Raw genomic sequence first — 14,356 nt, 5'->3', positions numbered from 1 at the left:
CCTTTCACGTTTCAAACAGGCTTTTAACAGGACAGCACTTGGGGTCTTGATATTTGAACTGGCTCTAGCCAATCAGCGAAGAAAATGCAGAAAGTGCTGCCGTTTGAATAGTTTCTACAGAGAGCAGGACGGGGGGGGATGATGGTTGAGTTAAGGAATTGTACTTAGGATGTATATATAAATTAGAAAAAAATAACATACTGGTATAATAGGCTATGACGAATATGTAACAGGGTTACTGTAATTTAGGGAAGCGTGAGGTGGGAAGAGAAGAGAGAAAATACGTGAAGGCAAGTAGACGTGAATAGGGATTATTGTATGTGAAAGAGGGCTGTGTATGTGAGAGAGGGTTGAGTAAGTGGCGATCCAAATGGTATTTTGTATCAGATCTAATTATTAAGGGTGTAGAATCTGAATAGTACAAAAAGGGGAAGATTTGTGAAGTGGAATAAGAGTATCGCTAAAGGTTCGGTTAGTTTCGAAAGATTGTCGAAAAGTAAAAGCAGAAACGGCTCAACGCGTTCAGAAGTGCGGAATTGTACGAACTCCACTATCGTACCGAAAGATGAGGCTCTACGACAGAAATGTGATCCGCTTGGCTATTGTGCAACACCTCCGTGTTTACGGAATAAGAATCAAGAACTGGAATAAAAACAAAGGCAGCAGTAGCAAGGTGACAGCGTGCTACCCGGTAAGTTTGAAGTTTTTGTCATTGGTATTGGCAGTTGTGGTCATTATGAATGAAGATTGGCACTAAAATGAGCATAATGTCAGCATTCTAATAAGCAATGTGTACAATCAGGGACTTAATCTCACGGTTGCTTGCACTCTAAATACATGATGGATTTTAAATGTGTACATGGATAAGAAGATTGAAAGGGTAAGTGCGACTCGTAGTTAGTTAAAAGACTGCTATTCTTTGAAGCGTACTGTTTGGGGGAAAAAAAAATATTTTTTGAATACTCTATATAGCACCAATATACCTGTAGCACCATTAATCTCACATTTACTCTAGCACACACGGATGTGTAAATCGCTCACAGTTCAAGAAAGGAACTAGTTTTCAAATTTCAGGAAGCGGGCCTCTGGTCACGCGATGTAGGAGAATGCTAGCCAAATGTCGCACCAGCCGAGTCTTTTTACTCCTGTATTAAAAATTAACTGTCGCGTTTCTCAAAACTAATGTTTGTGTATGTTCAGGCTGGACCATTATCCAGTTTTGATTCATCCACTATTACAAAGCACCCCTTGGCGTGTTGTTTCACGTTTTCCAAACCCAGCACAAGGAATTTCAGCTATTTCACGAGCAGATGTTTACCGATTAAATAAATTGTTAACCCGCCCTTTCCATTTTTGTTCAAATCAATAGCCTGGAAAGCTAGAGACTAGCTACGTGATGCTGCATAGAGTAAGTCAGACAGAAATACATTTATTGCAATAGTTAAAACACCCCTGGAAAGCCTGCATCCTGTGTTGTATCAAGTCTGATACAACACAGGATGAAATGACCAATGTCCAATAACAATGTCCAATTTAATATTTTGCCTTACAATGCTGATTATTTGTAATTGATTGGTATTGATGCTATTAAATTATATTGCTCCTGGTATTTCTGCAGCCGCATATGCTATAAAGCAGTATAAACTACTATAACCAATAATTCACAGAATTTTTTGCGGCTGTCTGCAATGCAGTCTGTGTAGATGTTCAGGTGCAATGTCATCATAAATTGGAATTAAAATGGTGCCACCTTGTGTTTTTGGTCATTTTTGCAGCTATGCACTGGAAATGTTTGTTTAGAGGGCGACTCTTGTTGATTTTTCCAGGCTGATGATAATATTTCCATTAGCAAACAGTCAGTATGTTTTAAATGCTTTGCACCAGGTTGCAGATGCTGTTTTATGGGATCCTGTCTCATTCCTCTCATAGGGCCTTGACAGGCATGTGCCTCTACTGCTTATAACTTTCATATTCTTATCCCATAAGAACTGTGCTTTCACACAAACAGCATGAGGATGTGCATTGTGCTGCATAAATGTCATGTCAGGATGAGCCTGCAGGAAGGCAAGGTCCCACGATTGAGCAGTGGAAAGCCTTGTAGTTGAGTTGATGTCAGTTTTTGTCTGCGTCACATGCAACACTTTCTGATGTCCTTCAGACTGGTCTGCACCAGTAGTTCTTAAGTTTGATCCCTTGGGCCCACACACCTGCTGGTTTATGTTCCACCTGAATGCTTGGTTAAGTTATTAATGACACCCAAGAATAGCTTTGATTTGAACACCATGTGTTTAGTTCCTAAACTTATTGGAGGTTGCGTTTCAATAATTGTTTCATCAGTAGACCGCACAACAAAAAACTGAATCATCTGAATGGGAAAAAGTTTCCAAACAAGCAACTAAATTAATTGACAGTATCACAAAATTTGACAAATTTTGAATTATGTGTAAAATCCGTTAACTTTGTTCCTGTACTATATGGTTGCCATATTGTTGCAGGCAGGCAAGAGACCGCTGGTCTTGCTACGGGCGCAGTCTTTGACTGCAAATTATGGGGAGCAAGTGGCCCTTTCTCTTCCCTACACGCTCAAGCAAATGAGTACCACGGTCTCCTAACAAAATTAATTATGAAGAGTGTATTTTAATGGGTTGCCCTTTTGCTGCAATACTTAAAAGTATCTAAAAAACATGTTGCCTTGTATGTGTCCATTTCGTGAAAATATTTACTGTTAATATGGTAGCAAAATTCACTTGGTCTAAAGCATGTTTACAATATAATAGGGCCGCTAATGGTGCTTTTGTGTCAACAGAAGTTTTGTTGCCTCATTCTGGATCGCAGAAAATGAAGGCAATATGGCGTCATTTGATATGAACTCGTCATTGCCGATTCATTATAACCCCCAAATGTAACAATAGAATTAAATAGATCCCCTTTAAGGATTCATTTAACTCCACTGAGCTCCACTGTGACGATAACCAGCAGTCTGTGGGTCCCCAGGACCCAGACTGGGACCCTGGATTACATAAAACCTTGATTTGTTGATAAGGAGGGCTGGAATGGGGAGGCGCACTGGTGCAGTGGTTAAGTTCCTGGGTTTAGTTCCGGACCTGGGGTGCTATCTGCATGGATTTTGCATGTTCTCCTTGTGTTCGCATGGGTTTTTGCTGGGTGATCTGATTTCTTCCCATAGTCTAAAGAAATACTGGTAGTTTAATTGGGTTCTGGGAAGATTGGCTGTGGTGTGAGGGGTGCTTGTTTGTCTGTGTATGCCATGCAATAGATTGGCATCCCACCCAAGGTGTATTTTTCCCTCCCCTATTTAACCCTGGATCAGATGAAGCATATAGAAGATACAGAATGACGAATGCTGTAAAATCCATCTGAAGAGCACTTCCAAAATATTTAGTTGATAGCCAAAATCTTTGTACTTTATTTCTAAAGTAAAAGGAAAAACCTTTGTGGGCTTTTGTTGCTTAGTATGTTTAAGATTCACTTCAGGTTGGAAGCTTCAGTACCTTTAACAAATATTTGCTTTATGGTTTCAGTTCAGTTCTTTCTGAAGCTCTGCCAGTGTATAAGATTGATTTATCCGTTGGTTGAATTATTTCTTTCTTTTAAGGGCAAGATCTTTGGGGTGCCTCTTGAATTCTTACCTCAGTGCAGTGTAGCAGAGTATGGGACAGTACCTCGGTAAGCACACATTCTAACCTTCATTTAAAAATATGGGTACATAGTTTGGAGTAAAACTTTTCTTCTTACATTTCATCTCTTTTTTTGCATTCTAAATATTTGTTTTTGCTTTTCAGACAAATCCATATGCATGTATACTGGACTTTTTTTAATCTCTCTTGGTATTTGTTAGAGTTAAAGTTTCTTGAATGTATTGTTTCTTTCCCAGCTTTCTGGTAGATGCTTGTGAAAATCTCCTGCGGAATGTTGATACTGAGGGTTTGTTCAGAAAATCTGGTTCTGTTGTCCGCCTAAAGGAACTCAAGGTGAGTGGAAAGTTGATGTAGTCAGTGTTGTATTGGTTCCCCAGTTTTTGAATAGTGTAAGTTTACATTACATGTAACAGTTTAAAACTTTGTATCTCCTATCAAGGAAGTAATTCTGAGTGCCAGGCATATATGTCTTAGCTCAATGTATTTGATGCTAGAGTAAGGTAGCAAGTGACTTGTTTCACCAGCCCCTGTTTCTTTTTGTAGGCTAAACTGGACATGGGAGAGGACTGTATTCCTTCAGCTCTCCCTTGTGATATAGCTGGACTTCTTAAGCAGTTCTTTCGAGAGCTGCCTGAACCTGCCATTCCCACCGAACTGCATGATGCACTTCTCAAGGCACAGCAGTTGTTGACAGAGGAAGAGAGGACTACTGCCACACATCTGCTTTCATGCATGCTTCCCGATGGAGTTTCTCAGACACTGCGTTACTTTTTTAACTTTCTCAAAAATGTATCCCAGAGGTAGGCTCACACAGCCTCACTGTGCCACTAAAAATTTTTCTTCCATCAATACTGTGAATTTGGGGAATTATTTTCTTTGTGTATCAAGTAGATTACATACAGTATTGTGAATTGTAAATTGTTAATATCCCTAATAAAATGGGAGGTCTCATAAAGCTCAGAAATGTCTATAGTAGGCTTAAAATAAACATAAGCACTCTAATTTCAAATTGTCAGTGAAATGTTAGTTTTTTGCCCATTCTCAAGAAACATGTAATAAGTGGGACGTACACAGTTTAAAAATAAATCTGTGTAACAGACCACAAGTGAATGAGGAATGCTTTTTAATCATAAATTCAGTTTGTTAATCCTTCTTTGTTTTGTCTTAGATCTGCAGAGAACAAGATGGACAGCAGTAACCTATCTGTGATCTTTGCCCCAAATCTCCTGCATTCCAGTAATGTAAATGAAAAGATGACTGTAACAACTGAAAAACGTCTTAAACAGCAGGCAGCCATAGTGCATTATTTCATAGAGCATGCTGACATTTTTGGTAAGAGGTTGCATTTAATTTTCATATTTACCCCCTTAGTTATCTTTTAGGCTCTTTATTTGTTAAAAGTTCAGAAGATTTTTACTTCTGGTTTTGGTCACTTGTACATGAGCCCATTTAGCATGATGTCGACATTTGTGAGAGTTCAGTGTATTCCCATCATGAATAGCCAAATTCAAGTATTACCAAGTCCACCCCATACCGCTGCATGATTAACTGCAGTATATAGTATGTATGTTTAAAAAAACATATGTAACCCTTCTTTATATGATATTTAAAGTACTAATGCGTTGTATTTAAGTTAAATAACATTGATCAACAAAAAGAAATAACAGTAATCACAAACTTGTATTAATCGGGTAAAATAAACATGAATCCCTCCTCTGCATTCAGCCTGCACTTTCTCTCTGCCTCCACGATTAGCGTGCCCCATTGTAATGAAACTGGCAGTGAGGCTGTAAATTTTTTCCAGCCTGTCATTCCCCACACTGCCTACACAACAGTTCGTTACAATACAAAAACAAGACCACGTTGAGGTACAGATGCTGGGTACTGGATATTTCGGCAAGCAGCCCTGCTCACTCATTAGCTAGATTTATCTCACCATCCTAGTCTATTGCACTGCAAATTTGAAAGTTGCTGTTAACTGCCTTCAGGTCGGTTTCATCCCGCTCTGCTCTTCTTTCATCCAAGATCCCATCGGCCATACCGAATGTTAAATTAGAAGATGTAGAGACCCTCTTGTAGTTAAGCATTTGATAACCGAATGTTGGGTTTGCTTAGAGAACCTTTGAATCATTTAATGTGCCTTTCCTAACTTCATCTGTAGTGTAGTAGTGGTTGACCGGTCACAGAACAGAGTGGGATAGATTCTCCAAATCTTTTCTGAAAAAGACGTGTCTGCGTTTTAGTGCATAAAAAGTATCCTTTTGACTTCTGCACCAGGTTCTGCACCACATTTTATCATGGAGAAGATTCCTGCAATGCTTGGAGTTGATGGTGGTCTTGCCACGCCCACTCTAGAAAGTAGGGGAGAAGGAGGGGAGAGTGAGTTTTCAGATGTTAAAAAGAGGAGGCGGCGAAGTGTTGGAGGTAAGTCTCGAGTGAAATATCTGTTGTTCTTGTCAGTCTCCTTCTGGGAGGCTGTTTTCCTTGAATCTCTGCTTATGTCCTTTCATAACTTGGATTCTTTTATGAAAATTATTACAGTAAAATGAGATCTGTTTACAGTGACTCATTTTCTTTTAAGTCTTTTTTGAAAAATGGCTTGGCCTCATACAGTATTTCAGTGTGGAGTTTTTAGGATGTGCAGGAATGCCTTCTAAGAGTCAAAACTGCAAAACATTGTGACTTTAAGTCAGTTGTTTATGGTTTTATAAATTGTGTAGTGTATTTTAAATGCGTAAAATTGTCCTGGCTCCTAATATAATTTGGTGGTGCTCTGAGTATAGAACATGATAGATTTCGCTTTGTCTTACATTACAGATATGGTTAATGGAGCACTCCATAAGTTAAAAACTAATAGAACACCCACAAATACACCTCAGTTTGATGGATCAGGTAGGTATCTCGGTACAGTCATTTTATACCCTTCTTCATCTTCTCAATCTCTTCTGTCAAGGTGAAAATATTACATTTTCAGACTCCTCCGTTTGCAATTGAAGAGTTAGTGATGGGCAGTTCAAATTACATTTTTTGATTGGTTTTGCCTTTTCTTGTGTAAGCACATTTTACATTTTAAAGCTTCGTGTGATTCTAGCCTATAAGCAAAAATATAGTCAATAACAGAGTAGCTAAAAAATGTAAATGCTCAAGTAGTTTTTTACTGCAATTCTGATTTGTCCTTGGACAGTAATGACATCTAGAAACTTTGCCATGCCATGACTGCCTTCTTTGATAGATATATAGATGAAGTGCTTTAAAAATCGTGCTTTTGCTACAATGACTGCTTGCCTTTTTTGCTGCTTTTATGACTGCTTTTTGCTTGTTTTACCACAGAATTACAGATGAAAGATCAATCTGAAGGCTTATTATAAGTATTAAAAAATCACAGTGTAGGCAGTCATAAATATGGATCTTCAAAAGTAACGTACAGCTGCAAAAGATGCAGATCCAATTCTCAGCCACTTGTAACTGATACCCTGACATTTTATTGAACCGATATGACGTAGGTAAATTAAATATGCTGATTACCATTTAATATCAAGAGAGCTGATCAACTAGGGACCTATTATAAAAATCACAAGGCTAATAGCATAAATGACCATTGTTGGAAGTACTGTAAACTTCATCTGTAATACATGCTTTGCACCAGGTTGCTGATGTATTCTCAGGGGATTCTATCCCATTCCTCTTCTAGAGTCTGGGAAAGTATAAGCCTATTTTCTGATCTCTGAGCCCTAGGTAACGCATACTGTTCTGGCATATCCCACAAATTTGTCATTGGCTCAGGTCTGCCAAGTAGGGCATCCACAGCATCACAATCGCATCTTGAAAGCAGGACTATACACTATACACTCCTGCCCAGGTCATAACTCGCACATCAATCGTTTTGTTGTACACAACAATTATCCTATGGTTTTGCATGTCTGTGCTATGTTTTACATTTTACATGTGCACCCTGTCTTGCTTGCAGTTATTTCGTCAGCCACTCCTGTGATATTGACTCCAAACTCCAAACGAAAGCTTCCTCATGAGTCTGCACAAGGCTTGGGATTTTCTAACAAAAAGCGAAGGTCTTTGAAACACAACCTTGCTTTAGAATTACTTCCAAACATCATTTTTGGTAGTGGCTCAACTCCAGGCTCAGGTATGTGAAAACAAAGAGAAGTGTAACTCTTACCATTTAACAGTATGGATTTAGACAAAGCTAAAGTGTGTGTGAGATAAACTATAATGGACAAAATATTAAACTATTTCTGCACTGTCAGATTCTTACAGATTCAGCTTTCAAAGTGATACTACTTGTAGTCCATTATAGGCCCATGGTTTAACCTTGACAAATCCCAAAACAAACCAGTTAATAAAAAATTGAAATTATTTTTTATTATTCTTGTTAAAATAGTTTTCTTTTAATACTTTAAAACTACATCTTCAGTTCATCCACTGAATCTTTCCTGTTTCCAGGTCATACTAATGATGCTAGTCCTTCTACATCTCTGGATTCTTCACACAGTGCTGTATCTTCTGCTGGTGGGGTTAGACACACTGCCAATTCTGCAAAAAGAAAAAGTAAAAGAATTGAGTACAAAAAAGTGAACAGGTAGGTGTTCCATTGAGATTTGCTAACCCTCTATAAAGGAAAGGACCCTTTAAAAGTATTTTTTTATTATACATAAATTTAAAAGTATAAATATATAAAGATCAATTTGCAGTAAATCTTAATTTAAACTGGGGGATGGGAAACATGGTTAGCATGTAAAACTGTTTATGAGCAATGAATGTAGTTTGGCCTAAATTTTATTTTTCTTAACTAAAATGTATATTAATGTCAGTCTGTGACTGCACTCGGATTCAATACAACTTTATTTCTCGTTTGGGAAAATGAAAAGGGAGAGCTCATTCCAAAACTAAAACTCTTCCAAAGAACAGATGAACCTACCTATATTAGTACTGATTCACCACAATGTTTTTTGTCAGAGAAACATCATTTTAATTATGCCATTTACAGCAGGCCAACAGCCATAGTTCCCCCATTACTGATGCTCCAATGAAGCTCTAATGTCACTCTTGGAAATAATATCTAATGTTATTTCCAAGAAATAATGCCCCTTGAAATGCATCCCCATTGAATCCATGTTCTAATTGTCTCTTTTAGTACTGATTACAACCGCTCTTTTCTCTGGAATGTATCCTTAACACTAAGTGAGGTATTGCTGTCCCATGTTATTGGTATTATATAATATTAGTTTTTGTTTTAAATCAGGTGTCTCATTTAAAAATGTTAAGCTTTGTTTGGAATCCACTTTAAAAGAAGTATTTCAGTACACGAATAGTCAGCATTGAACAGTTGATAGGTACAGTTGTACCATAAGTAAAACACAAAGAAAGAATAACAATTCAAGGTTTTGACAATTTTGATATTGTTTTTTAAACATTTGTTTTGATTTTGCATTCCCAGAGTTGAATCTGGAAAAGCAGGATGCTTTTCCCCAAGAGTCTGCAGAAAAGAAGTGGTACGCAAGTCACTGCGTCTTCGGTTCAGTCTTGGCAAGAGCAGCAGAGATTCTGTAAGTCCGGGATCCAATGGTTGAATGTTGACAGCTATAGTCTAAGAAAAAAGTTGGCTTCAAATAAAATGGAAGAAATTTAAACTCAATTTGTGAGATTGAATTGGTTGTATTAATAACGGTCTTATTGTTTTGTGTTTTGGGTTTAAGATTTAAATCTTCTCGTGTACTGTAGTTTTTTGTATGTATGGGCTTAAAATCAATGGGACTAATAAGTATAACTATTGAACACTAAAGATCAGTACTTTAATTCTAAAGACAAAGTACTTTTGCTAAGCATATTTTTTTAAATTGTGCTTGTTTAATTAAAGCACAGTTTGGTTTTTTGTATAAAGTGTAATTGATTACTAATAATTCATCTTTATTATAACAGTAATTTATATTAAATGTTATTAATGTTTATTATATAATTTAATGTAATTAATGTTAAAGGATCTGCTACATTGTACTGTAATAGTATTTTGTATAATCAATGCAAAGTCTTCCATGTTTGTTTTGGTAAAACTGGTACTTTCAAGACCTTTTCATTGTAGAGTACACTAAAATGATCTATAATGCTGTGCATTTCATTGTTTTCTGCAAACTTTTCTGTAAGGAATGGTTATTCCTGCATAAACCATGTATATGCATATTAATCATTAATGTAAGAGCATGTTATTATTTGAACTTTAATAGTATGTATTTTAAAACTTGTAGAAAATGTTAATAGTGTAATACTACAAAATATTTTGTTGGAAATGCTTATTTGCTAATACCTTATATTTTTTCTCTAAATGTCAGCTGATCTTGAACAATTCATTGGTAAAAATAAACTGCACATGCTTTGGGTGTTAAATATTTTGCACAATTTGTAATGTTTTAAGGGTTAATTTCCTTTTATATGTATATTCAGACAAAACAGGATATGCAATATCTTTCTCAAATTAAAAGATAGATACCTTTATTCCAACAGAGCGTCATATCAAATTCATTTGTGGCACCAAAAGGATCAGAAAGCATTGGTTGGCGTCTTGCCACACAAGAAAGCGACACCAGTTTTGGGTCTGCAAAAGATGCTGCCTTTAGTCCTGTCATCATAAGAAATAAATGCACAAGAAAAGGTAAGTATATTGCCCTCTTAACAACTATTGTTCAATCTGTATCTAACGCATATTGTACAGTATCCTTCCAGAATAATTATGGAATTTAGATACAATAATTTACACTAATGGCAAAACTATTGGATTGATGTTTCATGCATTAAAAAATACGTTTTCAGATCATGTGCTTAGGTGATGCCTTTTTCCAGGGTGATTTAATAAACAGTCAAATACAAATCAAAATAAAACCAGTGAGGCAGACACATTAGAACTGTAATAAAAAATAGAGTAATTTGAAGTATGTTTCTCGAATAAGAACAATTTTGTGGTATGAATAAGTGAATTTATAAATGTGGCGCTGACTTTTCAAGGGTACACTCATTATACTTGAAAGAGAAAATGATGTAGAATGGCAGAATGTTTTTAACATGTCAAATGGTGTAACCATTAAAATGTGCAGTTTGTAGACAATTTTATAGTGATGTCCAACTTGGTCATTCCTGGAATAATTAACGATATTGTACTTTGTCTTTTAGGTTCCAGGTATATTAGCAAATCTGAAGAGAATCTGCTTACCCCACAGTGTGATCCAACAACCCACAGGACATTCTGGAATGGAGCCAGCCCTGTTGATCCTCTTGTATTCAGTGATGAAACCTACACAGAAACGCCAATGGGTAAATACCTGAAAAGCAGCTACTTCTCCGAGCCTGCCTTGATCTCTGGAAAGCCACCAATTATAGCTGGTATTCCTAAAGATCTCCGATCCACTTCCAGCAGTGAAAACCTTCGGAGTAATAACTCCTTCACTGAGGATGAAAACAGTGTCACTGGAACAACCCTCTTGAAGATTAAAAAGGCTTTCACAGAATCTGGGAGTAATCTGTGTTCACTTATTGGGGACAGAAGCTCCCCACAAAAGGAAATGGACTTAAAAGAAGGAGAAAATGATGTTTTAATTGACTCAGTATTTTTGCCAGAGTCTAATTTTCAAGAATGTGAATCATATGAAAAAAATAGAAATTCCTACATTTCTCCTCAAAAGGCTCTCATGGAGAATCAGCACTTCATGTTTGACCAAAGAGGCATTCTCAGTGAGTCTCCATCACTAGAAAGCTGTCAGCAGCCAGGATCAGATCGGTCTGATGCTTCACAGGGAATTGAACAAGCTGTGTTCCAGTGTAACAATCTAGATAATGACTGTGCAGTAACTGGCGAAGCTCTGATATTAAAGAGCAGTTTTATTGAAGATCTTAATACCACTACCGCTTTACCTGATAAAGCGGTCTCGGACGTTGTACAGTCACCTCTCTGTACATCCACATTAACAGTTCAGTTGCTCAAAATGCCGGCACCTCCTGTTAGTGATGTTTCACGATCTGATATGCAAGTTGAAACTCCAAGAATGCCAGATCAGAATGCAGAATTTCAGAAAAACAAATTAGAAAAATCACCAGTATCGGATGTTTCAGAAACTATACCTTTAAGGGTGGCCGATCACATTCAAAGATTTACTGTGCTTTCTTTGAATGATCATACACCTAAGACAAAAACAATCAAGTCCCCACTTAAATTCCAACGCACCCCTGTACGCCAGTCTGTCCGAAGGATTAATTCGCTGCTTGCGGAAAGAAGACCAACAGGAGGCATGATCTGCTCCTCAGAAGTTACCACCCCAACGATGGTTAAGTCAGTGAGTCATGAAAGTGGCCTGTTTTCAAAAGGGGGGCTTTGTTTGCAAAACCCTGAAGACCCGATACCTTGCTATCATCCTGGTAATGAACACAAGAAACTTTCCAACAGTACCAAAAGCTTCATTCACCACACAAAGCAATCTGCTCTTGGTGATGTTACTAACAAGGTACAACAGAAACCCAAGGTTCCTTTGCTGGCAAATAAGAATAATAGTCCAAATCAAACTAATGCAGAGAGATCCATCATGCATCACATCGTAGAGAAAGAAAAATGCCGTTTCAAAGGCTCACCTAAGAATCCATTGCCTGAAGGCAAATTTTTGTCAACTACAAAAGCTATAGATCTCTGAACTACTCTAGACCTCCTGCTATGTGCAATTGAACTCCTGCTTGGACTTTGAATTATTACTTCAAGCAATGTATTCACCTTGTTTACAATGTTAATTTATTTTCTTTATCTGTAAATGCAAGTTTATGTAATATAGCCATCGGGGATGATTTGTGAATTAAATACTAAACCATAATGTTTTTTGTCATCCACCTTGAGCGTGTGATTATACAATAAGTAGTATCAATGAAAATCTTGGAATGGGTGATTTTATAGTTCGACTGTTTTTGAAGTTTTAATATTTTTGCTTTTGTTACTTATTACATGGTCAGCATAATGAAACGGTTGAGTTTACCAGGTAGATTTGAGGGGGAAGCTTGAATAACATAGTCTTACCTTGTTGAGAATTTTTTTGGTCAAGGGTCATTCACCTTGGACTTACATTGCCTTGAGCTGGAGAACCTGTAACATAAAATTCCAAATACTACCATTGTAATTAGTTACGTTACAGTGATTGAGTAACGGTATATGTTGCAAAATAAGTTAGCTAATGTGTTCCTTTTTAAAATTACTTTTAAGTGTTGCTTTTAAATATTTTAAGTTATATGCTGGTCATTTTTAAGAGAGGGAGCTGAGGCAGTTTAGTGGCTTAATATGAGGATTAGAAAAAGGGTGTGTTTTAGGTATTTTTTACCAAATGTCTTTTGTTTTCAGTTTAATTGGAAGATGAATGGAACAAAATGTCCCCTTTTCTCTTTGTGAATGTCTTCTGTACAAAGAAATTAAGTTTATACTGCATACAAACTTGAAAACGGCAATAAAATCTATACAAAGTAATTCTAAAGCATATTGCGTTTTTAATAAGTTTGAGTTTTTGCACTGCACAGTGTTAGAAACATCATTTTTACAGTTCATATTTCAGGGTTATAGACTTAAAGTACAATAAAGTTTTGTGAAACATTCTGCCATTCATGAAAGCTTTATGTTGAAGGAAACGTACAATATAGTTCTCTTGATCACCTTGTTATTGGGACTATAATGATACTTTTTTCCTTATTTAATTTCCTTCAACATATCTGAACCATTTTTCAGTCTTCACCTGTAAGTGAATTCTAAGAACAAAGGTTGAGAACTTAACTGAGAAATTGTCTGAATTAAGAAAAAATAAGAAGAGAATTACATCAATCCACAGTATTTCATTGAAATTAATTTAGGAGATGGCTTCATACAAGATATCACCTGGAGGTTGAACTGCTAACATTTATCTATTAACATTGTATCTGTAGAATAGAGGGGGATAAATGAAGTTTAATGCAAACATTGCATAATAACTAAATAGTTATTAGGCTTTAAATGTCTACAAACATGAGGTATAAATTGCAATTATGAGTCATATGATCTGAAATTAAAGAGTATAAATTTGTTTTTAAGGAAGTGCCAGATTTTCGTTCTGATATGTTAAAGTATCTGGTTCCACTCGGGATGTTAAAGGAGAATGAGCAGGCATGAGAGTGAAGGGTAGGAAAAACTAAACAGCAAAGTTTTAGCATTGGTGACCAGGACATAAGGAGATATGAAGGGGCAAAGTGATAAAGGGAGTGGTGGGTAAATAAGGGTCTTAAATTATATCTGAGCACAAGTATCTGCTCAGATACTCAAATCATTGAGTGCACATAGGAAGGGTTTCAAGGTGGAAGAAATTTAGATTGCTAAGTGTGATGCAGTTTTGGATGATGCAGGGAGGGGTAGTTAAGAGAAAGCTGCTGAAATTCAGGCAAGTAAGAACAAAGAAACTGGGATTATATGATACCAACACATCCAATGATTAGGAATATCTGAAATATTTTGTAATAAGAATTATTTAAAGGCTTGTTATACAGAAACGTAAATGGCTTTTTTTAAAAAAATTTTGAACTGGTACAGAATTATTCATGTTTAGTAGAAGGATAAAAAGTGGTAGCAGAATCCTGTTAAACTCTACAGTCTTGTACATGTGTTTTAAAAGAGGTGATTACAGTGTTTTTTTCTTTTTGTA

General features: G+C 36.5%; 1 protein-coding gene across 1 annotated transcript; it reads left to right on the top strand.

The window, feature by feature from the left end:
- Positions 1-117: 117 nt before the first annotated feature.
- On the top strand, positions 118-13,158 carry arhgap11a (Rho GTPase activating protein 11A). Its single transcript, XM_088924654.1, has 12 exons — positions 118-691; positions 3,617-3,687; positions 3,896-3,992; positions 4,203-4,459; positions 4,828-4,991; positions 5,937-6,083; positions 6,477-6,551; positions 7,627-7,800; positions 8,118-8,253; positions 9,112-9,220; positions 10,173-10,320; positions 10,836-13,158. Exons 1-12 carry the CDS (start codon positions 566-568, stop codon positions 12,341-12,343), a joined length of 3,012 nt encoding a protein of 1,003 aa, XP_088780780.1. The 5' UTR covers positions 118-565; the 3' UTR covers positions 12,344-13,158.
- The last annotated feature ends 1,198 nt before the right edge of the window (positions 13,159-14,356 follow it).

Source organism: Atractosteus spatula, chromosome 9 (genome assembly GCF_055471065.1).
Source record: "Atractosteus spatula isolate fAtrSpa1 chromosome 9, fAtrSpa1.hap1, whole genome shotgun sequence".
NCBI classification, from domain to species: Eukaryota; Metazoa; Chordata; class Actinopteri; order Semionotiformes; family Lepisosteidae; genus Atractosteus; species Atractosteus spatula.
Note: the sequence above shows the minus strand (reverse complement) of the source record. Positions and strands in the feature narration are given on the sequence as shown.